Source organism: Penicillium hispanicum (assembly GCF_028827665.1).
Source record: "Penicillium hispanicum strain IBT 35686 chromosome Unknown utg000004l_segment0_segment0, whole genome shotgun sequence".
Lineage (NCBI taxonomy): Eukaryota > Fungi > Ascomycota > Eurotiomycetes > Eurotiales > Aspergillaceae > Penicillium > Penicillium hispanicum.
Genome location: NW_026623196.1, coordinates 2,515,793 through 2,542,324, shown reverse-complemented (window position 1 = coordinate 2,542,324; position 26,532 = coordinate 2,515,793). Strand labels below are relative to the sequence as shown.

Below are 26,532 nucleotides of genomic sequence, written 5' to 3'. Positions count from 1 at the left end.
TCGACCTTGTTTTCCTTCCAGTCCCCAGAAAACTGCAGACTCCCAGCTCCCATGCTCGCCTCACCTCTCCATGTTGGCCTGAGCCCTTTGTTTTGCTTTCTCTCCATCGGGGCGCGACCCGCCAACTGTGACGCGAGCCGCCGCGCTAATCATAACAAATCATGAGCCAACCATGGCTCGACAGTCTGTCGGACGACTGGCCGTCAATGCCATCAGCGCCATCAGTCCCGTCAGTCCACTCCATCCCATCGGGCCCTGCTTCTCCTACCACCCCCGGCCCGCCCAAGTCGCTGCAATCCTCGCCTCGGCGCAGCGTGCAGAATTCCCCCAGTCGCATTCCTGTGCCTGCCCGCCGATCTGTGGAACAACAGTCCTCGGCCGACAAGAGAAAAGTGACCCGGCCGTGTCATTTCATCAGAAGACAACCACCGACCCCCAAGACGCCGCGAACTCCCAAAACCCCGTCCAAGCTGCGCTCGCCCACCCCTGCGAAATCAACCCCCAAGAGTCCCAAGAGCCCAAGAAGTCCCAAGCCAATCCCGAAGATCGCAAAGTCTACACCCAAATCAAGCGCGAAGCCCATCCCCAGTGCGGCTGGCAAGCAGCCGTCGGCGATGGATACGCGATCCCCGCTACGATCGGTCTCGAACGTATCCAGCCAGTCTGGCTATCAAAGTACAGACACCGTCCAGATCAAACCGAAAAAGGGCCAAGAAGAGGATGCGGCCACCCCCGAATGGCGCAGACGCCTAGTCCGCGGGGAGATCCCCACGGGCGAGCAACGAGACCTCTTCGCGCCAATGGGACTCGAAAGCGTGTTCAAACCACCCACGCCAGGCTCTGCCACCGGACAACAAGACTCCATCGCGTTTACGAAACAGGATGACGCATTATGGGATTTCACCGACGCGACGTCTAGACCGGAGAGTGTTTTGAGGGGGAATGAGGATGACGCCCACGGCCACGAATCAGAGCGCGCCGAGGACGACTTGTCGGGAATCGGCATCGAGTCACCCTTTGGCACGGTCAATCGAGCACCGTGGGCAGACAAGCGACCTCGACACAGAGATCTCACGCAGGACGAGTTGTCCCAGATAGAGCACACCGGGATCCGAACGGCCAGCGGACTGGAGGATCTTCGCAACGAAGGGATCACGCCGATTACCTTCACCCGGCCCAACACGCTCGATGGAAATGGCACGTCTGAAGTGATCAAATCGGCATTAAAACAAGTCACCAACAAACTCGAGAGTCTGTCCGTAGACACTGGCAGCCGCCCCGACTCCCCGGCCAGCGACAGCTTCCTCTTCTACAACCACAGCGAACCTCGTCTTGACAGATCACCGCAAGACGATAGCCTACTGGATGTGACCAGTCACTCTCTGCCGCAAGATCTGTCCATGGGGACGATTGATTTCAATCGCCGTGGAGCCTACCGTCCTTTCCACCATAAATTCTCACCCTCGCCCTTTCCCTCGCACCGCATGTCACCTGCAACGCTCGCGAACGCCAAAATTCGCAGCTCTCCTCTCTTCAACCGCTCGCAAACCAACGCATCACCCGCTCTACCCCGCCCTTCTTCATCTCACGTTCGCCCATCTACAGCCGGTGATGTAGAATCAAAGGGGGGAACAATGCCGTCGTCGGGAAGTCCATTGAAGCTGTTTGGTGAACATGATACCTTCACGAATAACAGACTTTTGCGACGCATGAGTCAGTTTGAAGAAACATTTGGTGATGGATCAGATGGGGATGAGCCACCTTCTCCCTCGGAAGAAGCCCGTCGGAAAGGGGAGAGCCGCAGCTTTCTCAATGTGAGACACGAGCCATTGAGCGAATTATCGCTGCGACGAAACGACCCACTATCATCTAGAAATGCCAATCGGCCTCGCATGAATCGGTTTGGGGATGGGGAACTTGACAAGTTTGACTTTTCCGACAACAGCTCCTATGAGCATAAACTGGTCTATGATGAGGCCCATGGATTCGGGTCCCGTCCATCTTCGCGGAAGATGTCCTCCGGTCGTCAGAAATATCTTCGTCGGGGCTCGCAGCAAGAGTCTGTGCGATACGCAAGGTCTGCTAGTTCTGGTTTCACCCGAAAGCCATCCGCATGGACACGACAAAGTTATTTTGACTATTTGCGCGATGGTACATGGTCATCACGTCTCAACAAGAAGGAGAACGTAGGCTTTCCGGAAACCAAAAGGGTCCCCAAAGCAGCGTTAGACCCAACGCCAAAGCGCCGCCGTACCATCTTGCGCGATGATAGTGCCGAGCCGGAGCAATCCCATGCCAATGACGATCCTGCTGCTGCAAAACTCGCCGATAGCATGTCTTTGTTACAAAGAAGCCTGCTGCAGCATGGCGTCCAGCTTGAGAACGGGGAGTATCTTGCTCCTCCCGCGCTCTCCCAATCCATGCAGCGACCCAGAACCCCCACTCCTAGTCAGCTAAGATCCGCCCAGGGAACTATGATTGCCCCAAGCAGGGACTACTCCGAGTCGAATTTCGACGAGCGTGACTACTCAGATTCCTTTTCCCTGGAAGGAGACATTCCGCTTGTTAAAATCACCGGTGCCAGTGACTCGTCCCGCAAAGGATCTATAACCACTCAAGATTATTTGAAAGAGGCAACGAAGGTCATGGACTTGATACGTGCCAAGGGCCCACCGGCTGATGTGATGGCTCGTGTTGAAGAATTCGATGCAGAAAGCGAAGACGGTGATTTCAGCTATGAGGACGAATCCACGCGCGAGGCCTTCTCTCGCCCTCCGAGCCGTGATGGCACAGATCTACGCAAAATGCGCGAGCCAAAAGAGTTGAACCCTCAAATATTGGACTACTTGAAAAAATACCAAGAACGGGAGGACGGGGATTTCGATACCAATGAGTCTGTCACGTCACTGAACATGGCCTCGGGGCGTGGAAGTGCCCGTGTTGAAAATCAGCGGCCGCAGCAACTGTTCCCCGAGCAGAGAAAACGAAAAACAAGTAGTTCCGTTGATGACATCGCCGCTGATATCGCCCAGGATTTGATGACAATCAATACTCAAATGTCTGGGTTCAGTGTCAGTTCGGTGCCAACTGGTTCATCACAGAATTCCCAAGCTAAAGGGATGATCTCCTCGGACTTGGTGTCGCATCTGATCCCCGAGCAGGTCAATGGCTTGAAATACGATCGGTCCAAAAACCAATGGGTCGCGGGCTCTGGGAAACAACCAGCGCCACAGTCTTCACCTGGTGAGGAGCATGATCCGTTCTATGATATTCCGGATTTGAGTGTCGACGAACTGCAAGAGATGATGAGAGTCCACGGTCTGAGTTCACCAGCGAAGAGCCTGCCTGGAGAGCAACCAGCAGATCCGCACACACGCACTTCGTCCTCGACGGGCGCTTCACCCACAAAAAGTGATCGGCCTCACACAAGGGACGGGGAACCTTCAGTAAATGCAAGTTCCTTGAAATCAGGAAACACACAGTTTACATTGAGCGTGCCAAACTCTGGCACTAGAGCAACATCATGGGGCACTGATGAAAACCGCGAGCAAAAACACAATGAAGAGCGGCCAAGTGAAAACCGCTCTGCAATGGCCTCGCAACCTCCGAGGAGGCAGACTCGCGTCGCAACAATCACCTTTTCGTCGCCCCTCGTTTCTCATGTTGGATATAGAGACGACCCCGAACATTCGGACTTGCAGTCCGAATCAGACGAGTCAAACCACCCCGAGGCTCACAAGGATGCAACTCCTGCCGGTACAGATGATACGGCTAACTCTAAACGTCCCCTCGTTCCCCCAGCCGGCCGCGAAACCTCGGTGGCAGGCCGGCCCTTCATTCGTCGTCCAATCTCTAGAATTGAGGAACGCAATGAGGAAGGAGGCGAGGATCTGAGTCTAATACGCAGAACTGGTTCACTCGCCGTTGAGCGCACACCCGGCGAGAACGAAGTTGATCACTCCTTGGTTCCTGTCCAGACCGCCGAGCAGGAGACGAGTTACAGTTTCCATCTCAGCCCGCTTCCCGAGTTCTCAGTCAATCAGCCTGACCACCAATTGAATCTTGAAATGAGCTATGTAGCTCAGCGCACACACCCAGCATCTCTGCGCCAGGTTCATGGGACTTTTGCTCTCGCTACCGAAGACTTGATCAAACACATCACTGACGTGGAGCCCTATGAACCATACTGGGAACATGTTCGTCGTTTGGTTCTGCGACACAAGGGGCTAATTACGTTGCACAAGCTTAGCGAATTCTGTCCTCGCCTGGAAGATCTGGATGTTTCTGATAACGACATCGGCCAGCTGAGCGGCGTCCCGGAAACCCTGCGCACACTCAAGATTCCCAGGAATTGCCTGTCTAACCTCACACCCTGGAGTCATTTGACGAATCTGCAGTACTTGGATATCTCCGGCAATGACATTGAGACATTGGATGGCTTCTCCGGTTTGATCCATCTTCGAGAGTTGAAGGCGAACGACAACCAGATTCGCAACATTGATGGAGTACTTGATCTGAACGGGCTTCTCAGCATGAAGCTGAGTAACAACTCAGTGACTGCCGTGGACTTTGAGGGATCTGAACTGTAAGTTATCTCCTTGATCTTGCATGGTTGACTTGAGTATTCACCTGCTCCCAGGACGCGGCTTCGTGATCTTGATCTAAGTCACAACTGCTTGACGTCCGTTCGAAATATCGAATGGCTCCCCTCACTTGCCAGCCTCGACCTCAGCGCCAATCAAATTACCAAATTTAATGCCTCTTCCTCGCTCATTAGCCTACGTGCGTTGAAGCTCTCTGGCAACCGTATCGATGAATTCGATGTGAAGAATTTCTCCTCCGTCAGCCTCCTCTATTTGGATCACAACTCCCTGTCGACGATCAGTGGATTGGAGCAGTGCCATAATCTTGAGGTCCTGTCTCTGCGGGAGCAAACCAGATCCTCTGGGCTTGACGGTGATGCTACACTGGACATCGATTTGGGCTTTGTGAAGGATATTCGGAAAGTGTTTTTGTCGTCCAACAAATTATCCCCACGGTGCCTCTCACCCTCAGCCTCGTTGCTTCGACTACAGTTTCTGGACATAGCAGCGTGTACATTGCCTTCGCTTCCAAGTGAATTCGCGTCCAGCTTTCCGAATTTGAAGGTGCTCAACATGAACTTTAATTCAGTCGCCGAGTTGGAGCCGCTTGTGGGCATGAACTGCCTTGCCAGGCTCATGGTTGTTAGCAACCGGCTCGCGAGAATGAGGCGCGTTTGCCAAATTCTGAGTCGGCTTGGACGAACTGGGAAGGCAACACCATGCTCTCTTCGGAAACTCGATCTTCGTGGCAACCCGCTCACTGTGGGCTTTTACCCTCCCGCTCTGACTGGGAACGGATTGAAGGCAGATCGCAAGCGCCTGAAAGGCCAAGAGAAGGCTATCATTCAGCAGCGAGAGAGCCGGCGAGAACTCTCGTACGCACTGGCCGATCTTACCCAGAATGGCCCTGTTGCGCATGCGGTCAGCTGGGAGGATGGAGCCCATACGGACCATGATGTCGAGATCGATGACCCTTTTACAATCCCTCCGGCAGATTTGCAGGCAGATCAGAAGTATCTCGCCCATTTGGATAAGGCGACGCGACTGCGCCGAAGGGTCTTGGAACTTCTACTCTATGCTGGCACTAGTGGCTCGCTGCACACTTTGGATGGATTAGAGCTTCGGCCATCATTGGGCGACGATTGTCCCGACATGGGACAGGCGTGGACCAAGCTCGAGGAGCTGGGCGTCTTGCGCCGAAAGGCGATTACAAGCAAGGCTTGATTGAAACCTACAGTTTGCATTTTGGTATGCGGAAGAGCGAATTCTGTTCGAGCATTGTTGCCAGCGTGTACGGAGTTGTTTGATTATTTTCTTTCTTCCACTCAGCATGGGTTACACTCGGCCATCCCCGATGTTGGATGTCTGCATAATCTGCATAATCGCATTATGGAGTTGGCAAGCCTCGGATTATAGCGACCGTGCATTTATCATTTGTATGGCAGATATATTTTTTGTTCCTCAACGTGACATGGTCACTCCCTGGATTGTTCCCTATTACTCCACTGTAAGCGTTGACTCCCCAATGCCGTCGTAGGTGAGGGGCTATTTACGTTCAGAAGGATGAATAGAGCGTGTTCGAACTCGAAATCGATGAGTAGTCAAAATGGACACGTTTACTCTATAAGACTTCAGAACCAAGAAGCACCATGGATTGACAGATTGCTTGGTGTGTAGTGTATAGTACATCCCTTGGCCCGGAGAATTTGCCTCTTTCCTCTCCTCCCGGCCTCTCCTCATAAATACCTCTCGTTCTCGCTCCAGCTCATCGTGCGATGTATGAGCATTTCGACTCGATATCCTCGGCGCTAAGCCACAGGAAGACGTTTGCCGAAGCTTTCAACTGCATATGCGTACTGGACACGACAGAGCGATGTTCGCCTCAACGCTAGACGGACGTAGTGGCAGTCGCACTGGAAGAGGCATGCTCGGCCGACCACTCCTCTGCGATAAATGGCGAATATGCGTTAAGAAGGGGCTTGTCCCCAATATCGGTCGACACAGTGTCATCTCTCTTGCCCAACCTCGGCGACGGAGTGGCAGTCACACTGGAGAACGCATTTCCACCAGTGATCATCTGGATCAGCGGAGCGAAGAACTTCTTCAGCTCCTTCTCCAACTGTGACAGTGAGGTACCACTCGGCAACGCGCTCACAGACGCAGTGGCGGTCGCCTTGTTCAGGGCCGATTGGAGGTACGGCGCAAAGAACCTCAAGATTTCCTTCTCGACCTGAGACCACGAAAACGAGGTCGAGGTGGGAGTCGCATAGGGCGTCGCCGTGGCTTTGTTCAAGAGCGACTGAATGAATGGAGCGAAGAATCTGAGAATGGCGTTCTCCAGCTGCGACCAGGAGAAATCGCGCTTGCTCACGCCCGCTGACGCGCTGGGGGTTCCAGTGGCCCTGTTCAAGGCGGCTTGGATGTACGGGGCAAAGAATGTCAGGAGTGCATTCTCGATCTGCTTCCAAGAAAGGGAGGCCGAGGTGGGAAACGACAGAGGAGTCGAAGTGGCTTTGTTCAAGGCCGCTTGGATGACTGGAGCGAAGAACTTGAGAAGTTCATCGCCCAGGTGAGCCATTTCCTTCTCGACTTCAGACCAGGAAAAATCTCTCTTGCCCGAGCCACTTCCACCCATCGCAGCACCTCTGATGACTGGATCAAAGAACTCGATAAGTCCTCGCTCCGCCTGGGAGCTGGGCGTATCCTTCTTCTTCAAGGTCGGAGTGCCACCCTCAGTGGCTGGAGACACGAACGGGGCGACATGTCCGCGGGCTTGATTGTTTACCACCGACAAAGAGTTGTCGATCTTCCCCGGCAGCGCACTCGCAACGGCGCTGAGACCAAGTATCGGCAGCAGATTCTTGAGTTGCATGGTTGCACGCGTTTCCTTCGCAGGGGGCGGAGCAGCAAAAGACGGAACAGAAAGCGTCGAGAAAGCGGACTTCTCGGGGCTGCGATTGTCTTTTATGGCGGTTGGAAGCTCCCCAGTCTTGTGGTCCTTTTCGCCCCAGAGTCAGCATTTGCGTCACGGCGCCCCAGCAGGCTGATGATCATCTCTAGACTTGTCGTGGAGGCAGAGCGTTCTGGCCCCGGCCCCAGCATATCGAACTGGCTACCTAATGCGGATTAGCCACGTCTAGATGGCGAGACGCCAGAATCCGAGCGCTAGCCACTTCTGGATCAGGGGTTTAGGGCTGAAACTATGCAGCGCAAGTGTCCATGGACGACATTGGATTGATCGGCATGACAGTATACACGGCTGCTGCAATATGGTGGTTTGTTTGTGTGGCCCTCGTAGATGCGGTACGCCCTACGCCTCACGTCATCTTTGTCAATTGAAGGATTAGGCAACTAGTTAACTCGTTGCCTAACTCGTTGCCTAATTATAGCTAAGCATCGCCTCATCACCCCTTAATTTAACCGTCAATTCAACGATCAATCTAGGTCTGCTTCGGGCCGGGCTTTGTGTTCAATATGTTACGAGTAGAATCATTGTTAGTAGTGGACAGTGCCACGGTGAAGTGAAATAGCTGAATTTTCATTAGCCCTATGGCATATAAAAACTGAAGAGTATTTGGTTTGTTTCAGCTATACCAGGCCAATCCGATACTCTTGCTGGACATGATACGGAGATTTTGCTAGTTACCCACCATTGACAGCCCTCATATGATTCGATATTGATATCGATGCTGCTGCTAGGACTCAGACGTAAAATACCTAGAATTCTATGAGTAGGGTCTCTCAGTCAAACAAAAACGAAGAAAAGGTCATATTAAACGGTGTCTTAGAAGTGTAATGAGATAGATCAGCAGAGATGCAAGTCGATCATGCTGCATCCCGATTGATGGTAGTGGGCGCATAGATCGCTCTCACGCCCATTTATTTGCCTTGAACGAGAAGCTGCTTCTCCTTTTTTATCTGCCTGATGACCTCAATGTCAACTTTAAGCACATTCGCAACCGTGTCTGCTGGGGTCAGAGCCAGCCACTGGGCCAAGGAGATATCAGCGACGCGATCGCTCTTGTACAGCTCCACCCAGATGAGCTTCTCGGTGTCCGAAGTGTTCTCAATGTAATGTCCTGGTCATCCATATTTAGTCCGAATGTCAAAGATCAATCAAGAATCATTGCTCACCGCTGTTATCAGGAAACACCGCGGTGTCTCCGGCTGTAAAGTCAAAGGTGCGAGCCTTCGAGTCGCCAATAAAGACAGTTGCGCGGGCATTGCCGTGATGAAAATACAGCCACTCCTCGGCCTGGGAAGAACGGACAATTTAGTATCTATCCAGCTACGCCCCGCGGAAAAGACCTTACATTAGGGTGCCAGTGCAGCTCGCGGAGACCCTTTGGCTCGAGTTCAACGATGGCCGCAGCAAGGGTCTGGGAAATGGGAAAGTTGCGTGAATCGATCTTTCGGAACGTTCCGCCATGTCCAGGAACAGGCTCAGAAGGGTGCTTGTAGGTGTGGTACACATAAGAGCTGTTGCCTTTTAGGGTCCCCTCGGGTGCCTTCTTGAGGTCTTCGCTGACGGTGCCGTTCAGGATATATGGGAACTTGGACGGGACCTTGTTGAAGAAGTCAGGGTCAACGCCGAAGTTCTTGGCCAAAATCTCTCGAGGAGTGTGGGAGATCCAGTCATCGACCATAAAAGTAGTCCTGTTGAGTTGCTGTCAGTATAGTCGTCCTCTTCATGTGGCAAGCGATCTCCCTACCCGATCTTCTCAAAGTCGCCGTCATCAAAGGCCAGGAGATACTCGTTCTCCTCGTCGAGGCCCTGTACATTATGGGCAACGCCCTTGGGGAAGTACCATATATCGCCGGTCTCGAGCTTCTCCGTTGTGAAGCCTCCATTCTCATCAACGCCGGAAAGGAGAAGCGATCCGTTGTAGACAAAGCCCCATTCGGCCTACAGAGTATGTGAGTCACGGACGGTGCGAAGAGGAAGAGGGAAGACCGACTGTCCTATGCCAATGTAGCTCACGGATGGCACCCTTCTTCAAGTGCTGCTGGGCACCGGCAATGTCGTGGCTCTGCGGCAGGTCTTGAATGACCTGCTCCCTCGACCAGCCACCAGGAAACAATTTGGTCTGGGACTGAGAGAAACTCCATTTGACGTTCGGCACAAAGCCGTTGTCGGTGCTTGGAGTACGCAGCTGGTCGGGATTCTGAAGATCGACCGCCTTGTTGGTTCCTCCTGGTGATGTCAAGGAATTAATAGACCGTTATAGAATCCCACAGGTTGTACGCTCATACCCAGCAGAGGAGCTCCCTTTCCACCGTCATTGATCGGCTCGGGGTTTCCAGGATCTGATCGCTTCGCGGCTTTGGGAATTGCCAACGCTGACGAGGAGAGCAAGCCGGCGAGGGCAAGATCTTGGAACCTCATGGTGGAATTTATTGCTAGGAATGTAGAGAGAAATACCCAACTGTACTGGGCACCTCTACGAGCCCTGCCTGCAGGGCTATATATAATCTCTTCAGGCCGAATGCCTGTATGCCACCCCCTCACACTGGGAATTTAACCCTCAATGACGGAATATTCAATAAACATCACGATGTAGGATGTTGCTTGTGATCCGAGGCATCCTCGATGTCCCGCGTTGGAGGAACTATACAGCAGCCACACGGGAAAATGATGCAATGCAGGGACCATCGGGAATCCTGAGATGCTCACACCTGGTGGCATCTGGTGGTGCGAGCAAGCCGCTCACTCTAAAGTCCGCGTCTGGATGTGCCTTCATCTCGCCGGGTCGGCGCAATAGTGGATAGCCAGCAGAAACAGAGGACCCTGCATCGGTGAGCATCAGTATGGAAGTTAGCTTTGCTGTCTGTATAACAACATCCTTGGCATGTTGGCGAAATCGAGCTCGTCCGTGCCACTGGGCCCCATGGGGGAATGCTAGTGCCGATCCAGGGACTGAACAGGGTCCTCTGCATGTACTTTAAACCTTCGAACAGTCTGATCGGGGAAAAGTGAAGTCGAACATGCTTTGGATCACCTCATCCGCTCCGCGATTAACTGGTCATAGTGTCTCTTGGCCGCTCTTGGCGCTTGGCCAATCCTCTTCATATCGCATGGCCAGGTTCACGAGAGAGATCAACCTAAACTGGGCTTTGGCCTTTACAAGGTCTCTCGGGGACGCAGTCAAAGTCAAGGGACGAACACATAGATCGTTCGCGTTCGAAAGTTTGATTTCGAGAGGTCTCCAGGTCACCTCTCTACTTGTCTGGTGAGTAGATGAGTAGTATGCTTATGTGAAGGGTTTCTCACTGTGAATACTCACGTAGTTCACATAGATAGCAGTGCGCATATCGAAGTCTCTGAACAGACCGAAGGCATCTCGAGGATCTCCGAGGGTCGTTAGCCCCGATCACGACATGCAACCAGGTTTGACTGCGCTTGGATCTGCAATCTCATGGAAGATTGGGCATTCATAGTCCTCATCTCGACTATCCCGAGAATATCTCCCCTGCTCGTATTCCGGGATTCGCCATTTTGTAGATCCCAGTCGTCTTTCGGGATGTGAAATGGCAGTATCAAGCTGTGATGGAATTGCGTGCTCTTTGTTGATGAAGGCTGGGAATGGAGAGAATGAGGGAGAGCAAGGTGATTGTGGTGGAATCACGCCCGAATATATAAGCCGTGATATCCCCCTCAAATCTGCTCTTGTCCAAGTGCGAACGACCCAATCAGTTGTCATACTAACCACCCATCTCCATATCCTAATATACAGTATGCGCTATTGGCTGGCGTCGGTTTCCTCCCTGGCGGCTGTTGGGGAGAGTCTTTCACTGCCTCCTCTGATTCCCAGCATTCCCGGAGTGACCGATCCTCTTACGAGCAACGCACCTCCCTTGCCCATTTTGCAAGTCCCCACGCCTCCATTGGAGAGTCCCCCGTTTACTCCCAGCAACATCAAGCCCAAGAAGATCGGCTACTTCTGGACTGGTTCGGGGGACAAGGAACACAAAGGTGAGTCTTATCTTCACTTGGGACGGCAGTCAAGATCTGTGGCTAACATGTTCAAGATTTCTTGGCCACTTACAGTCTGGATGATGTGAGAAACACCTGTCTCCAGCACCACAGTTTCTTTGCTGACGGCGATAGGATACCTTCGGCACCCTTATATGGGTAACAGATGTGCCATCGAGTGGCAATGACCCGCACCATCTCGGCCCTTCTCTTGATGGGAAGACTCTGTTTGGTGGCGGTCTTCTGTCTCTGCTGAAGACTCAGGTAGAATGAATCCTCCTGTTTTCCAATTCCCATGGCTCACTTCATACTAGGACACGGCCTTCTACTTCGACACCACCGACCCCTACCGTCCAACGTTCAAGAAAAGCAACCGCGCGCTTCTGTCCTCGATTGCTGACGAGGTTCGCGCAAAGCCCGACGGCGGTTTCTTCATAACCTACATGGGTTCTGCCCTGGGAACCACTCCCGGACGCTTGATCGAGACCGACAAGAACTTTGATATCATCCACGAGTGGCCCGAGGATGTGGACGGCACCCTCAATATCCTGGGAGAGCAGTTCTCGCCCCATGGTCTCAGTATTGACTGGCAGAACAAACTCATTCTGACGTCGGACTTTGTAGAGCCCATCAGCATCTTGAAGCCCAGTCTTGGTGTGAGACACGCCAACACTCTCCGTCTGTGGGATCTCGATACCAGAACCATTCTCAATACCCTGACCATTCCTGATGTGAGTGTTCCCGGGAGAAATCATCTCGAATCAATGGCTAATGCGTTTCGTTTCCAGGGCGGCGGTATTCAAGACGTCAAGTTCATCCCTGGCCATCCCGAAGCTGCGGCCCTCGCCACTGCAGTTCATCTGGGCCAGGTGTGGGTGATCTATCCTCTGCGTAAAGATGCACATGGCAACCAGGGTGTGATTGAGGAACTGTTCGATCTGGGCCCTAAGGCTCGCGATACGATTGCGATCTAGTAAGTGGCGTCCATACCCCCGTTTCAGGATGCGTCTAACAAGATCCTCTCCTTAGCACCGACATCAGCCAGGATGGCCGCTTCTACTATCTGACCCTCACCACGGCAAATCACATCGCAGCTTTGGATATTAGTGACTTGAACAACGTCAAGCGCCTTGATAACCCCGATGAGGATCAGCCGACTGTCGGTCCTCATTATATCAAGGTCACCCCAGACCAAAAGCATCTCGTGGTCACTGATTACTTCGTCCAAACGGGAGAAATCGGCATTATCAACACACCCGCTGACTTCAAGGCGCTGTATATCGATATCAACGACGATGGCAGTCTGGCATTTAACCGGTCCATCGACTTCAGCAAAGAGTTCGCAAATCGTGGCGGTGCCAAACCGCACTCCAGTGTTGTCTTTGATCTGACGGATCCTGACCACCCCTACTACTACTAGATTTGGATCTTCTGGCGGAAGGGAGGTGGTCAAGTCTGGCTGGCGACGTGAGCGGTTATAGCAGCTTTATCTTCTCGCCTTGTCAAGTGCTTCCAAAGTACTCGATTTTATGCATGCTTCATAGTACAGCCATAATCAATTCTACTGTGATGGGATATCTTTCATCAATGTGCACAGAACCGGCGGTCCGTGATCAAACTGGCTGCTCCATTAACACTTTGAGCTTCCAGCTCGCATAACCCCACGCACCAAACCAAATATATTTATCCAGCTCTTGCATCTAGATCCGGTCAGATCAATTATGCCGTCGCCGCCGCAGTGATCGCAGGAGTGACAGTAGAAGGCGCAGCAGTGTAGCCTCCGCAGACGATAGAGTTGGAGACCGAAGTCGCAAAAGCACCTGTTCGGTGGTCAGCACGAGAGTCTGCAGACAAGGAGGCGCTTTCTTACTGATAGCAACAGAGGTCATGGTAGTGGCAGGTCCACAGATGGCGCTCTCAAGGACGTCGTTCTCACCCCTCTGGACCTTGCGGCCATCGCAGCTCGCCCAAGCATTTCCACTATTATCGACGTTATCAGTATACTGTCAGAACCGGCTCGGGATGGCATATGACGGCTTACTCCGCGTAGGCTTCGAGAGCGCCAAAGTGGTTCATCAAGCATTTGTTCGTGTCGATTGAGGCCTCACTGTACGACTCGCCCTCCCCGAGACTGGAGGGCGGCGGGCAGGCCAGCTTCAGCGTAACGGGTTCGTACAGATCCGTGGCAGGCTGGATGTAGAACTCACAGTCCTCAGCGGCCACCAGGGCTGGAAGGACTGCAGCGAACATGGGAATCAGACTGGAGACCCGCATTTTGATGGTGTGAAGGAACGAAATCGGATTGCTGACTCGAGGTACTGTAGGGGGTATGTGTTTGTAGGAGGAATAGTACTAAGCCCCTTGACCTTTTATAGATGACCGGCGTAAAAAAAAGATTATGGAACATGCAGACCACCCCTGAAAAACCCTATGCTAATTAGTCACTGTGGGCAGTGCAGCCAAGACGGAATTCAAGATTTGTATGGACGAAGCTTCTTGGCCTGCGTGGGGGCGATGCTGATCAAACGGCCCCAATGCAGCAGCCACTTAATGGCATAAGGCTGGCATCTCATTGCAAGCCACCAATGCTTCATTTAATAAGGCGATTATAGGGCGAGGCTCGCGCATCGCGTACTTAAACATGGAACCAGCGGACTTGTATAAATTTTAAAGGCGTCTTGGCGACGGCGCAGTCGGGTGAAGTGGAGACTTGCAGCGCCCTTCTATACCATAGTATATGGTCAACGGGCTGGTTCTCTTGAAAAAAGACGCTCGTAGAGACATACTTACGTTTGATTTGCACCAACAGCTTATACTTCGTCTACTGTCGGGGTCCGTTGTGGCTTTTGATTCGGAATTAAAGGCTGAGTCAGGGTATCATTGCCGACCGACGCCCCCGACACACTATCTTTGGGCCCCACGGCGTGCCCATCCAGTGATGCCTGGAAGGCAAGACGCTTCGGTAGCATATACCGGTCGTCAATGAGGCGTAAGAGGCAAGTCATGATGATTACGAGGACGAGCAACGCCAGCGCAGACTGCCATCCATACTTGTAGTACGGTGCCTGCGAAGCCGGCCACGCCAGAACCTGCGACCACGCCGAGATCGCATAGTACCCTGCAACCGAGACGCCGACAACGAGCGTGCGAGCCTCGGGGTCCTGTGGAATGAGGTCGGACAGCCATGCGAAGATTAGCGGAGCTGTGCCGAGGCAGATGTAGGAGGTGAAGTACGACGCGTATGCGCTAGACAGAGGGACAGTTGATCGGTGCGACGTCCATGCACTCATGATGATGCACGGAATAATTCCGATGATACCCTGGGCTACGATGAGCGTCCATCGCGTCCGCAGGAAATCCGACAGCAACGCCCAGATCCACACGAAGACCACGTTGATGGCAGAGCCTCCGATTGGAATCGCGTTCACTTCCGAGACGCTCCATCTGGGGGTACCGTCGGGGTTTTTGAGGGATTTGAGGAAGAGCGAAAAGTAAACGTATCCATAGGTCCCGAGCACGCTCGCGATGTAGAGGACTGCAATGAAATAAACCACCCAACTGGAGAAGGTTCGCTGCACACCGGCCCATGTCATCTTCTTGGGCTCAGCACGACCAGTGCGAGCCAAGCGTTCCATGGAAAGCTCGGCATGGACCTTCTTAAACCAGAACGCGCGAGGATTTGGGTTGTTCGGCAGGTCGGGGATCATGGCAAATCCAGCGAATCCCCATACGACGGTGATAACGGCGTTAATGATAAATAACCACCGCCAGCCTGATAGCCCACCATGGCCATTTAGCGTGGTGGAAATCGCGGCTTGCAGAGCGCCCGACATCATCTGGCCCACCGCCTGGCATGAATGATAGAAACCCATGCGCTTGGCGAGCTCCGTCGGGGTGTACCAGTACATGAACAGCGTCATCATGCCTGGCCAAGCGCTACTCTCACATAGGCCGAGGAAGACCCGCAGAATGTAGACTTGCTTTGCATGAGTGGTCATGGCGACTAGTCCAGTGAGCATGCCCCACAGGATTTCCAGTCCGGGGAGCCAGAAGCTGGGCCGCACGTAGGTCAAGATAATTTGCGACGGGATCAACATGACACAGTAAGCGGCATTGAAGTAGGTCGTGAATCTGCAAGCATCAGTCTCGCGCGGTGGGATGCAGGATTCTCGGATCCGTACAAGTTCAGCTCGTTGCCGTGAAGGTGCAGGTCTTCCTTCATTCCAGAGACGTAGGCATTATTGATATTCTGCTGGTCGAGATATTTGATCACTGACTCAGGTTAGCTTCTTGTACTCCAAAGTACCTGGGTTTCTCTCCGGCCCACCCTGTGAAAGACAGCCGAAGGTCAAGAGAAAGGCATCCAAGCGTCGCACAAGCGCCTTCTCGTCGGAAGATCGGTCATGATTGTTCGGTGGCTGCCGAAAGACCGCCGACAGGGTCATTTTCGGGATGGCAAAGGCTATGTCTCTCCGCTGGTGGTTGTCGGGTCAGGGCTCTAAATAAGGAGTAGAAACGCCGGGGAAGAGCCGAGATAAGCAGTCCGGTCTGCCACCGGCCATTCTCACGCCTCACATCCCTTGGAGCGATCTGTCGCGTGCAGGTCGTGTGCGTATGATAAGAGCCCGCGCCAATCGTTGGATTCCATCCCAAGGCGGGCGCAACCTCGGCGGAATGCCGATTTTGTAGTGATGCAGATGCAGTCGCTGGCTGCAACACGACCGGGACGGCGCTCGATGCCACAGTCACCGCGAAGCCAACCCAATGGAGACATTGGTGTGCGATGAACATTGGAGGTGGAGTGGAATGGAGGAAGTGAAAGAAGTTGGCTGATCGGAGAGTCTCGGTCCTCCCCCGCACGCCATCGCCATCCGCTGCTGATAACGCGCTCTCAGGGTCAACGGTTCATATATCACATATTCATACATTCAGCCATATACACCCTGTCGCTCATCGACCGTTACCGCCATGGCAGACAAGGGATCCAGCAGGAGTCTCCCTGTGTCCTCTCCCTGTCTGAGCTATTGGCAGCGGACGACTCGAGCATTCCCCCACCTGTTTGCCAACCAACACAACGCGGTCCCTTCGCACGCCAGATTTGTGATCGTGGGGTCTGGACTTGCCGGTGCACTGACTGCGTTCGAGTTGATGGAAGCGGGCGTTCAAGGCGAGGATGTGGTGATTCTGGAAGCGCGAGAGGCCGCGAGTGGCGCGAGTTCACGCAACGCGGGCCACGTTCGACCGGGTATGTTGGTCTTCCAATCAATCATCCACTGGAAGGGGGACTGATACTCTGCAAGATGCATTCCGTGGATTCAGTGCATATGCCAAGGTCCACGGCAAGGACCAAGCTCTCAAGATCATCGACAACGAACGGCTCGTCTTGGAGAAGGTGGACCGGTTCGTTCAAAAGCACGACGTGCAGTGCGATTTCAACTTGACGACCACCTTCGACGTTTGTATGACGCCGGAGTTTGCCAGGTACGAGGCAGACAGCCTCGAAGCATACAGGCAGGCTGGCGGTGATGTCTCCCACATCACATATTACGAAGGAACGGAGGCGCAAACAAGGACGAGAATCCCCAGAGCCGTTGCAGCATATGAATGGCCCGCAGGATCAAGTCATCCAGCCAAGCTCGCTCAGTTTCTCCTACAATCAGTGATAGCGAAGGGTGCGAAACTGTTCACGTTCTGCCCAGCGACGGAGGTAAAGCAAAACGAGTCGACGTTGGATCGATGGGACGTATATACACCTCGCGGAGTTGTGACGGCGGAGAAGATCATCCATTGCTCCAATGCCCATGTGGCACAGCTTCTCCCTCAACTAAATGCTTATGTCCGCCCGAATCGCGCCCAGGCGCATTCGCTCATCCCAACGCCCGCATTTGCAGCCGAAAATGCCCTTCAGAGCACCTTTTCACTGCGTTATAGTCTGTATCACTTCTACTCCCTGATTCAGCGGAAAGGCGATGGCACCCTTATACTCGGTGTTTCGCGATCCAATCCCACCTTGAGTCCGGAGACTCTGGCCAGTCGTTTCAGCACCGACGATACTCACCACAATGAGGAGATCACAGGGGATGCTTTGCGCAGCTTTGGCCAACTATTCCCTGCACATCAGTCCCTCACTGCGACTCATGGTGAAGGGCTAGACCATGCCTGGACTGGGATTATTGCGATGACGACAGATTCAGTGCCGTTTGTTGGTGCAATCGATTCGTTGCCTGGGCAGTACATCTGCGCCGGGTTCAACGGGCATGGTAAGTTTACCTAGGATCTAACATATGTTCCCCAAGAAAGAGGAATTGACTGACTTGATTTAGGCATGGCACGCATTTTCACTTGTGCACCGGGGGTGGCCAAGCTAGTTCTTGGGCAAGAATGGAGCGCCACCGGCCTGCCAGAATGCTTCCAACTCTCCCAGGCAAGACTCTCGCGGCTTTCTGTGGGGGATCTGCCATCGATATGGTAGTGTGCAGTAAATCTACCAAGCCAGACTTCCATAGCATGTAGCATATAGCGTACAGTTTTATTCTACTGGCTTCAACGTAAAAGAACATGGCATTGGGAATTCCCATACCTTCGACACTAACTGGCGCAAACCCATATCATGAACGCCATCTCTTGCGATGATTCGCCAATATCATACTGCAGGACCGGGCGAGTTGGTATCTTTGCGGGGAATCGAGATAGGCGCCTGCGAGAGGAACCCCTCTTCCCTGCATCTTTCCTCAACTTCTCCTCAACCTGAAATATCCCCGGCGCTAAATGGTCCACAAATACTCCTCCAGCTGCTGTTATAAACCCGTTGGAGTTGCAATTGTCTCCGTTGCGAGATTTGCATTAAACACAGTCCGCGCCGGCAGAGATATCTCTGAGATGGATGCACCCAATATTTCCAATGGCCCAAAGGGCCCTCAGTCTTCCTCTCACATTCTGTCACAGTCACACGGACCGAGGAAACGCGATAGCGAGGATGTTATGCCCGCCGAGCTCATTTCGGCGGGATCTCAGCATCTTCATCGTCGACTTGGCGGGAAGGAAATCCAGCTCTTAGCTGTGGGAGGTGCTATTGGAACGTGTATGTCTCGATGTTCCCTAGACTTACTTTCTCCGTCAAAAGGTCTGAGGCTAATCTGGTTCCTACAGCCCTCTTTGTGCAAATGGGGGCGTCCCTCCCCAAAGGTGGCCCCGCAGGACTTTTGCTTGGATTTATTGCATACGGGACGATCGTTCTCGCGGTCAATCAGTGTTTTGGTAGGCTTGAGATTCCGTCAATTGTGGTCTTGGGATGGCTCCATCGCGCGTCGGCCAGATGAATGGGCATTAATCTCTTCAGCTGAAATGGTCACATACCTCCCCATCGCCTCTCCGTTTATTCGACTCTCTGGATTCTGGGTTGATGACGCCTTGGGCTTTGCAATGGGGTGGAACTATTTCTTCCTGATGGGTAAGTTAGAGCTTCTGCCTGTACATCTTCCGGATATCACATTGCACAGTCTGACTTCTCTGTCTGATAGCCTTTGCGATACCGTATGAGATAACTGCCATCGACGTTCTGCTCACTTACTGGACGGATAGAATTCCAGTGGCTGCCGTCATGGCCGTGTGCTTGGTTATCTACGCGTAGGAATTGTCCCTGTCCACTTTGTGCTAGAAAACTGCGCGCTGATGAGAGAAGTGTACTCAACGGCCTTGCTGTACGATATTTTGGAATCACCGAATTCTACCTGTCGACCTTCAAAATCTTCTTGATGCTCGGTCTAATGATATACACCTTCATCACTATGGTTGGCGGGAATCCTCGACACGATGCATATGGTTTTCGCTACTGGAACCATCCGGTGAGTATCGATCTCGCGTGTTGCTTTGCTTGCTTTCCGTATAGGCCACTGATTGACATCCCAAGGGTTCCTTCGTTGAGTACCTCGTTCCTGGAGACACCGGCCGGTTTCTCGGAATTTTGTCGTGCATGGTTCAAGGGTCTTTTACGTATGGATGTTTCTCGCTTGCATAGACATGCATCTATCATACTAACGTCTCATCGGATTGCTTCCAGTATGGTCGGCCCCGAGTTCATCTCCATGGCAGCAGCCGAGGCAGAGAATCCGCGCAAGTTGATGCGACGGGCCTTTGACTCATTCGTGTGGCGCTTAATGTTCTTCTTTATCGGAGGTGCGCTGTGTGTGGGAATAGTCATCCCGTACGATGACAAGCTTCTCCAGGAGTATATATCAGGCAGCAAATTTGGAAGTGGGACGGGAGCGGCGTAAGTGAAGAAGGCCTGTTCATTCGACACTCTGTGTTGCGATTGGACCTGCTCGTTGACATTTGCACCCAAGTTCCCCCTACGTCATCTCTATGGTTGAGTTTGGGATTAAGGGCGTCCCAGACCTTGTGAATGCTCTGATCATGACTTCCGTTCTTTCTGCGGGGAATAACGTTGTTTTCTCGGCTGCAAGAACGCTTCATGGGATGGCCGTGGACGGGAAAGCACCCGCCTTCTTCGCCAAGTGCAATAAATTCGGCATCCCTTATTACGCCGTCGTCGCGGCGTTATCGTTCTGCTTCTTAACTTTGCTGCAGCTCGGCAAATCATCTTCGACGGTTCTAGACTGGCTGGTTGGAATATGCACCGCCTCGTACTTGATTAATTACTTTGGAACAGTCGTCACGTACCTTCACTTCTACGCAGCACTTCAGCGCCAAGGGATCGACCGGAAGACGCTGCCGTATCGCGGATATCTCCAGCCTTACGCGGCATGGTACGCCCTAGGTGGGACATTTACCATGACACTGGTGCTGGGATACTGCGTTTTCATCCGGGGAAACTGGGACACCACGACCTTTTTCACAAACTACACCATGGTCGGCTTCTTCCCGGCCGCATTCCTGTTCTGGAAGATTGTCAAGCGGACGGAATATATTCGACCAGGCACCGCAGATCTTCAGCTCGGCGATGTCAAGGCCCAGATTGACCTCTACGAGGCGATTTATGAACCACCCACGCGTGGCAGGGTCTCGGGTTATTTGAACAGGTTCTTCGAATGATCTACACGTTCCCAACTGCGCTCAGAATGACCATGCCGATCTCGGAGATGGAACACTCTATATCAAGCGCCCCCCAGCAATAGATACTCTGCGCCATTTCCAGCTATCTCTCCTCAATGAATAGCAGTTAATATCCAAGAAGCAATAAATGGGGCACACAAGTAGGAATATGTCGCATCAGAAGTCGCATCAGAAGTGGAGGGATTGTCAGGCAGTCCACGGTGTTCCCCATACCACCCGTCTTTCTGACACGCGTCCACTGAGCCTGCTCCCATAGTTATTCCATGCATGCGTATCAATTTTTCATCTGCGCCCGCGCAGCCTCGCCCCCGGCTGCCCGCATAGAAGTTGAATTGCATCTTCGTTGATGACCCGGGCCGCCGCCAGGTAGTGCCGCGGCGTACTGAGGTCGGAATTGAATGCCACCGTACACTAAGACCCGCTGGCAAGCAAATAGCGCAGCAATTCAAGCTGTGGAACCGGTCTCTACTTCTTGCTCAGTAATGTAGACTGTTTGGGGCGTATCAATCCTAGAGGAGCTCGTCTCGCAAGGAGACAACTGCGCCAAAGTATCCTGCATTTTGCTCTACCGGCGTTTGAAACCGGAGAATCAACGCTTGGTATTTCTTGTGGACGGACAGACACAAGCCGTGCGGATTGGCCCCAGATTCAGAGCAGGTCGAGGTCCGCCTCGCCTCGGGATCCAGCGTCGTCATTTTCGCTCGTGGGAAGATCGACGGTCTGAGAAAAACAAGTGTCAGCATTGGCCAATCCAGCCCGACGCCGATAGCTACATAGCTCGCTAGCTAGTTGTAGTTGGTGCAGCCTGTGGATGGCATCTCGAGGCTCCGAGGTTGTATCTCCGACATCGCTGGCGATTTCCACCATAGCCTCGACTCTACACACGGTGAAGACCAGTCGCCTCGACGTCCAGAGGATTCCAATCCAAGCAAGCGTAAGTCACAAGCCCCGTCAATCCACAGACCCTGCAACCAATAATACACCATCCTGTCTAATATGAATCACGCCGTAGGATCGCGCCAAATCATTCTGGGGCGAGCTCTCCGACATCGGCCACCGAACTACATCCCTGCAACGCAGCTGGAAAGACATATAAACCAGCGAACAGCAGCGCAAACTACCCAGAAATAAAACGAAAAACTCATTCAAGACTGGAGTCTCCCTCAATTTCTACATTTTCATCCATATTTGCAAAATCATGGCCAGCAAGACCGAGTCCGCCACCTACACCCACGGGCACCACGCCTCCGTCGTGCGCTCGCATAGCCAGCGCACGGCGCAGAACTCAGCGGGCTTCCTGCTGCCACACCTGAAGCCGCACATGAAGATCCTCGACATCGGCTGCGGCCCCGGCACCATCACCGTCGACCTGGCGGCGTACGTGCCCCAGGGCCACGTCACGGGCCTCGAGCGCGCGGGCTCCGTGCTCACGCCGGCGCGCAATCTCGCGCAAGAGCGCGGCGTCGCGAACGTCGACTTCGTCGAGGGCGACGCTAACGGCCTGGCCTACGCGGACGGCACCTTCGACGTGGTCTTCTGCCACCAAGTGCTGCAGCATGTCGGCGATCCGGTCGGCATGCTGAAGGAGATGCGGCGGGTTGCGAAGGCGGGGGGCATTGTTGCGGCGCGCGAGGCGGATTATAGCTCGTTTGCGTGGTATCCCGAGATTGAGGGCCTGACGCAGTGGCTTGCGCTGAATGATCGGACGGCGAGGGGGAATGGCGGCGAGCCTAATGCCGGCCGCATGATCCATGCGTGGGCGAAGCGGGCTGGGTTTGCGGTGGAGGATGTCAACTGCAGTGTTTCGTCGTGGTGTTATGTGCAGAAGGATGACGTCCGGTGGTGGAGTGAGACGTGGCAGGAGCGGGCGCTTCACTCGGCGTTTGCGACGACCTCGTTGGACGGCGGGTTTGCGAGCCGCGAGGATCTGGAGCGGATTTCGAAGAGCTGGAAGGAGTGGGGAGATCATGAGGATGCGTGGCTGACGATCCCGAGCGCTGAGATCCTCTGCTATAAACATTAGATCGGACCTTGAACTAGTGGAATGCGATGTTTGTGAGATTGTCATTCTCGATTGGAGCGTCAATACCTCCCAAGTCAGTATCGTAGTAATGTACAGGAATTAGGCTGTGAACCCAGTATAATGCCAATTCAATGGGTTTTCCAATGTGTATATACACCGCCATATTTCTCGTCCAAACGCCGGTTATGCTTTCTAGTACCAAAAGAAAAGTGGTGGGAGCCAATGCATCCCAATGCGAGCTGATCACTCTGGCACGTACTCATAACGACGCCAGTTTTCCGCAACCCACCACTGGGCCACATGCGCTGCCTCCTTGATCCACTCCACCGCCTCATCACCGTGCACCGTACCGACCTGCTTCAATAGAGGAAGCAGGTTGAAGGATTGCAGAGTGTGCAGCTCGTGTGGGTCGAGATCGACGTTGGAGAATCGCCATTCCACGTCGGGGACGAGAGGGATGATCAGACGGTATGGTTTCGGAGCAGATCGAAGAGCAAGCCATGTGGCGCCCGTGTTCATCACAGTGAACTGCCAGTCAAGCTTGCCGTCTTTTTCAGGCACTAGTTCTCGGATCATAGACTGGCCTTCATAGAGTGGCAGAAGATCGGTGATGGCACGGGTGGCTTCTTTCGGCATCGAGGCGGACTCGACCAGTAAATCCAAGATTGTAGGAAGGATCTGCATCGACGTGACGCGACCGTCGATTTTGATCGGGGGCAGCTGTGGGTGCGAGAAGACCAGAGGGACATGGAAACTAGACACATGCGGGTTGTCGTAGGGCGTCACACCACTATCTTCGAAAAGAGAGATACCGCTGGATGATTCTTAGAGAAGACCTCGTAGTATACTGTTGGGGGAATACTTACTGGTCGCCGACCGTGACAACGAGGGTCTCGTCAGCAACTCCAGCTTCCTCCAGGATCTCAAAGATCTCTCCAATCCACCGATCCGCGACACCGAGCGTGTTCAGGTAGCGGTTGATCTTGCTCTTATGGGCGCTGAACATGTTTGTGTGGATCATCTCTTCGTACTTGTCGCCCTTGGGCATAACCCACGGATGATGCGTCTGTCCGGTCAGATGCGTGAGAAAGAGTCGCTCGTGCTTCTCTTCAGCTTCCTGGAGGGCCTTGAGGAAGTAGCCGCGTAACTCATGTTCAGGATACCCCCAGAAATTATACTTCTTGGGGCGGGATTCTTCCTCCTGATGCTTCGTGTCTTTGGTGATTCTCTTGTCGGTGATCTTGTCATCATACCCTAATGCGGGGAGCAGGAGATCCTGGTTGTCATAATGATCCGTAATGCTCTGCATGAATGTTGAACGCCAGGGCCATGTTCGGTAGTCGTCGGACTCTGCTTTCGGGGTGTTGTGCATTTCGTTGAGGGCAGTGAGAATATGGGGCATACAGGGCTCATAGATATGATGGTGGTACTCCTGGTTGAAGTCAACCACCAGAGGTGCGATCCCGCATACACTGGCCAGGATACTCTTCAGGGTGAAGGTGTCCCCGGTATAGGCATTGCTTGCGTAAATGCCCCCGTACGGTTGAAAATCGTTTTTGAACTGATCAAAGCCTGATGGGACACCGGTGAGCCTTTCAGCATTGCGGGTTAAATTGGCCAGTCGTGTTTCAACGTCATCGGGAATTTGGTTGTTCGAGTAGGACTCGCGGATAATATCGGCGGCATGGGATTCCTTGCGCAGGGGGAACATGTCGGCTCGGGTGCTTTCCAACTTGAGCAGGAAGATATGCTTGATGCTCACGTTGCCGCCTCGGAGAGCTTCACGCAATGGCTCAATGACGTCGAGATCGAGATTGGAGATGTGAATAGGGTCTTTGGCTGGGTCGTAGTGCAAGGGCTCAGAGTTGTTGCCGCCGCCATACCAATCTCTGAACCCTTTCAGAGGGTGCTCGGGGAGCCAGTCGAATTTGGGAGGCGTAGACAGGGCAGTCCGGTTAGCGAGCCAGCTGTAGTCACCTTCCATGTCGGGGACATCCACGGTGGAGTACTTCGTTCGCGGGGGCTTCTCGAATGGGCTAACGATGACGGTCTGCGACAAGAAGGAGTACGCGGTGTTTGACGGGCGAACGCAGCGCAACAGTAGCACAGCGACGGCTGCCAAGGCCACAAGGATGCGCAGGAGGGAGGGCTGAGACTTGTGTGAGGATGGCCGTTTTGCGGGATCATGCAACCCGAGCGTGGACTCCGATTCGCTACTTTGCTCGTCCCAGTCCTGGTAGGGGACCTGTTCGTAAGACTTTGGGTTGGCCTTGCGTTTCCAGCACGGAAATAGAAGTGCAATAGCGGACTTGACGATTTGGCCAATACCTCGCATCCAGTTGTAGATGTATGGAGTCGACAACCAAGCTGCCGCACTGAATAGGACCTCTCCGATAACAATCCCCGTCAATCCGGTCAGTAGCGTTTTGACCGAGGCTGGATCACGGTGGAAGGAGTGAGCTTGTCGCCAGTGAATTTCAGCCCCGGTCTGCGAGTAGAAGGATATGTTGGCTGCTGCGAGGCCCGAGATCGTCACGCTACATGAAGGTGATTAGCGACTCGACGGTTCCACCTATACCTTGGGTTGACGTACCTCGCGAAAACCATCACCGGGGCCGCGAGCACACGAGCCCATCTCCGGTGGAATTTCTGGCAGAGCAATTGCGCAACTACCACGCAGGCCACATCTTGTAGGAAAAAGGTCGGGCCCCAAAGCAGGAATTGGTCCCAAGTGAGGGAGTTGAGATGGGAGTAGATGTGAAGTACTTTGGCACAGATCACTCCAATGAACAGCAGCGAAAACCAGTACTTGCGCGAAGCCGGCCAATATACATCGAACCACAGGGCCGGCGAGAGAAGAATGCGGAGCAAGTCCCTGCTCCGTTGATGGATGTTGAGCTTCATGACGAAGCACGCACACAGATTCTGGTCTAGATCGAATGCACACCAACAACGTCCATGCCTCGCTGTCAAGTATACGGGCGATGTCGAAGCGTAAAACAACAGGGGAAAGAGAAAAGAAAGAGGGAAAGAGTGTGGGAAAATCAAAGAATTCAAATGAGAGAAAAGAACCGATGGCGCTGGGGACTGGAGAGAACTATTGAGGCATAGTCAGGATTAGTGGAAAAGGGTCGAGCTATGAGTGTCACGCGTGAATTGACGGAAGAAAAAGGACTTCCAAGGTTGCTCGCCTCGATACACGGGAGCCACACGAGAATTCCCGTATCCGTTTTCCCTTCTCAAACTCACACGGCCAATTTCCCCATCGGGTGTTTTGTCGCATCCATCCTCGCTCCACTCTCTATACGGAGCGAGCAATCACCGTGTCGCCTGCGTTTTAGTCTGGAGCTTGGTTTGTTCCCATGCACCAATGGCGTGGGCCCTAATGGATCCTCCCGGCCTAGAACTCCAATGAGAAACGCCCTATACATACCGGCGACCCTGAATCACGTCAAACTGCACTCCCCACATCGTCGGTGAAATAGGGGCAAGGCACCGCCCAAACTCACCATCGCAAGGCGAGACGTTCGTTGTGGCGGTCCCCGTGGGTCGCTCTCTCGACCTGCTGGAAAGGTTTACACTGCCTTGGGGCCAAACTATATACCTCACTTGGGCACTGCGTTGGGCAACCTGGAAGACTCGAGACGGGGTGATCGACAAGATTTGCAGGGTCCAAGGGCAGTTGCTGGCAGAGTCACCCCCGGATTTCTTAGCATCTCTTAGCAAGGCTTGGGCCGATCACCGACGAGAGGATAAATGACAAGGTCCCCGATCAAAACGGTAATATTGCAGTGCAGACTTATTCTCGTCTGCCGCAAAGTGGGTGAAACACATAGCCCCAAATCGCTCAGGCCGATTCGGAGTTCACCACGGCGGGAATC

At 53.4% G+C, this 26,532-nt stretch overlaps 10 protein-coding genes across 10 annotated transcripts; 5 read left to right on the top strand and 5 right to left on the bottom strand.

Moving 5' to 3' along the window:
* Window positions 1-161: 161 nt before the first annotated feature.
* Window positions 162-5,807, top strand: N7459_004723 (uncharacterized protein; the record flags this gene model as incomplete). The annotated part of the gene is made up of 2 exons (XM_056943907.1): window positions 162-4,585; window positions 4,640-5,807. The coding sequence occupies 2 exons, from the start codon at window positions 162-164 to the stop codon at window positions 5,805-5,807; spliced, it is 5,592 nt and encodes a 1,863-aa protein (XP_056800790.1).
* Window positions 5,808-6,471: 664 nt separating this feature from the next.
* On the bottom strand, window positions 6,472-7,455 carry N7459_004722 (uncharacterized protein; the record flags this gene model as incomplete). The annotated part of the gene is made up of 1 exon (XM_056943906.1): window positions 6,472-7,455. The coding sequence occupies one exon, from the start codon at window positions 7,453-7,455 to the stop codon at window positions 6,472-6,474; it is 984 nt and encodes a 327-aa protein (XP_056800789.1).
* A 1,007-nt stretch (window positions 7,456-8,462) lies between these two features.
* On the bottom strand, window positions 8,463-9,969 carry N7459_004721 (uncharacterized protein; the record flags this gene model as incomplete). The annotated part of the gene is made up of 6 exons (XM_056943905.1): window positions 8,463-8,662; window positions 8,718-8,838; window positions 8,897-9,239; window positions 9,296-9,489; window positions 9,542-9,777; window positions 9,837-9,969. 6 exons carry the CDS (start codon window positions 9,967-9,969, stop codon window positions 8,463-8,465), a joined length of 1,227 nt encoding a protein of 408 aa, XP_056800788.1.
* A 1,349-nt stretch (window positions 9,970-11,318) lies between these two features.
* On the top strand, window positions 11,319-12,976 carry N7459_004720 (uncharacterized protein; the record flags this gene model as incomplete). The annotated part of the gene is made up of 6 exons (XM_056943904.1): window positions 11,319-11,556; window positions 11,613-11,641; window positions 11,692-11,820; window positions 11,871-12,287; window positions 12,345-12,529; window positions 12,586-12,976. The coding sequence occupies 6 exons, from the start codon at window positions 11,319-11,321 to the stop codon at window positions 12,974-12,976; spliced, it is 1,389 nt and encodes a 462-aa protein (XP_056800787.1).
* A 295-nt stretch (window positions 12,977-13,271) lies between these two features.
* N7459_004719 (uncharacterized protein) lies at window positions 13,272-13,830 on the bottom strand (the record flags this gene model as incomplete). The annotated part of the gene is made up of 2 exons (XM_056943903.1): window positions 13,272-13,536; window positions 13,598-13,830. 2 exons carry the CDS (start codon window positions 13,828-13,830, stop codon window positions 13,272-13,274), a joined length of 498 nt encoding a protein of 165 aa, XP_056800786.1.
* Window positions 13,831-14,366: 536 nt separating this feature from the next.
* N7459_004718 (uncharacterized protein) lies at window positions 14,367-16,001 on the bottom strand (the record flags this gene model as incomplete). The annotated part of the gene is made up of 3 exons (XM_056943902.1): window positions 14,367-15,687; window positions 15,738-15,828; window positions 15,884-16,001. The coding sequence occupies 3 exons, from the start codon at window positions 15,999-16,001 to the stop codon at window positions 14,367-14,369; spliced, it is 1,530 nt and encodes a 509-aa protein (XP_056800785.1).
* A 523-nt stretch (window positions 16,002-16,524) lies between these two features.
* N7459_004717 (NAD(P)/FAD-dependent oxidoreductase) lies at window positions 16,525-18,028 on the top strand (the record flags this gene model as incomplete). Its single annotated transcript, XM_056943901.1, has 3 exons — window positions 16,525-16,801; window positions 16,857-17,816; window positions 17,880-18,028. The coding sequence occupies 3 exons, from the start codon at window positions 16,525-16,527 to the stop codon at window positions 18,026-18,028; spliced, it is 1,386 nt and encodes a 461-aa protein (XP_056800784.1).
* Window positions 18,029-18,324: 296 nt separating this feature from the next.
* On the top strand, window positions 18,325-20,607 carry N7459_004716 (uncharacterized protein; the record flags this gene model as incomplete). The annotated part of the gene is made up of 8 exons (XM_056943900.1): window positions 18,325-18,637; window positions 18,706-18,813; window positions 18,896-19,006; window positions 19,077-19,182; window positions 19,238-19,400; window positions 19,466-19,548; window positions 19,616-19,825; window positions 19,899-20,607. The coding sequence occupies 8 exons, from the start codon at window positions 18,325-18,327 to the stop codon at window positions 20,605-20,607; spliced, it is 1,803 nt and encodes a 600-aa protein (XP_056800783.1).
* A 1,219-nt stretch (window positions 20,608-21,826) lies between these two features.
* On the top strand, window positions 21,827-22,651 carry N7459_004715 (class I SAM-dependent methyltransferase; the record flags this gene model as incomplete). Its single annotated transcript, XM_056943899.1, has 1 exon — window positions 21,827-22,651. The coding sequence occupies one exon, from the start codon at window positions 21,827-21,829 to the stop codon at window positions 22,649-22,651; it is 825 nt and encodes a 274-aa protein (XP_056800782.1).
* Window positions 22,652-22,894: 243 nt separating this feature from the next.
* Window positions 22,895-25,555, bottom strand: N7459_004714 (uncharacterized protein; the record flags this gene model as incomplete). Its single annotated transcript, XM_056943898.1, has 3 exons — window positions 22,895-23,465; window positions 23,518-25,188; window positions 25,245-25,555. The coding sequence occupies 3 exons, from the start codon at window positions 25,553-25,555 to the stop codon at window positions 22,895-22,897; spliced, it is 2,553 nt and encodes an 850-aa protein (XP_056800781.1).
* Between the last annotated feature and the right edge of the window lie 977 nt (window positions 25,556-26,532).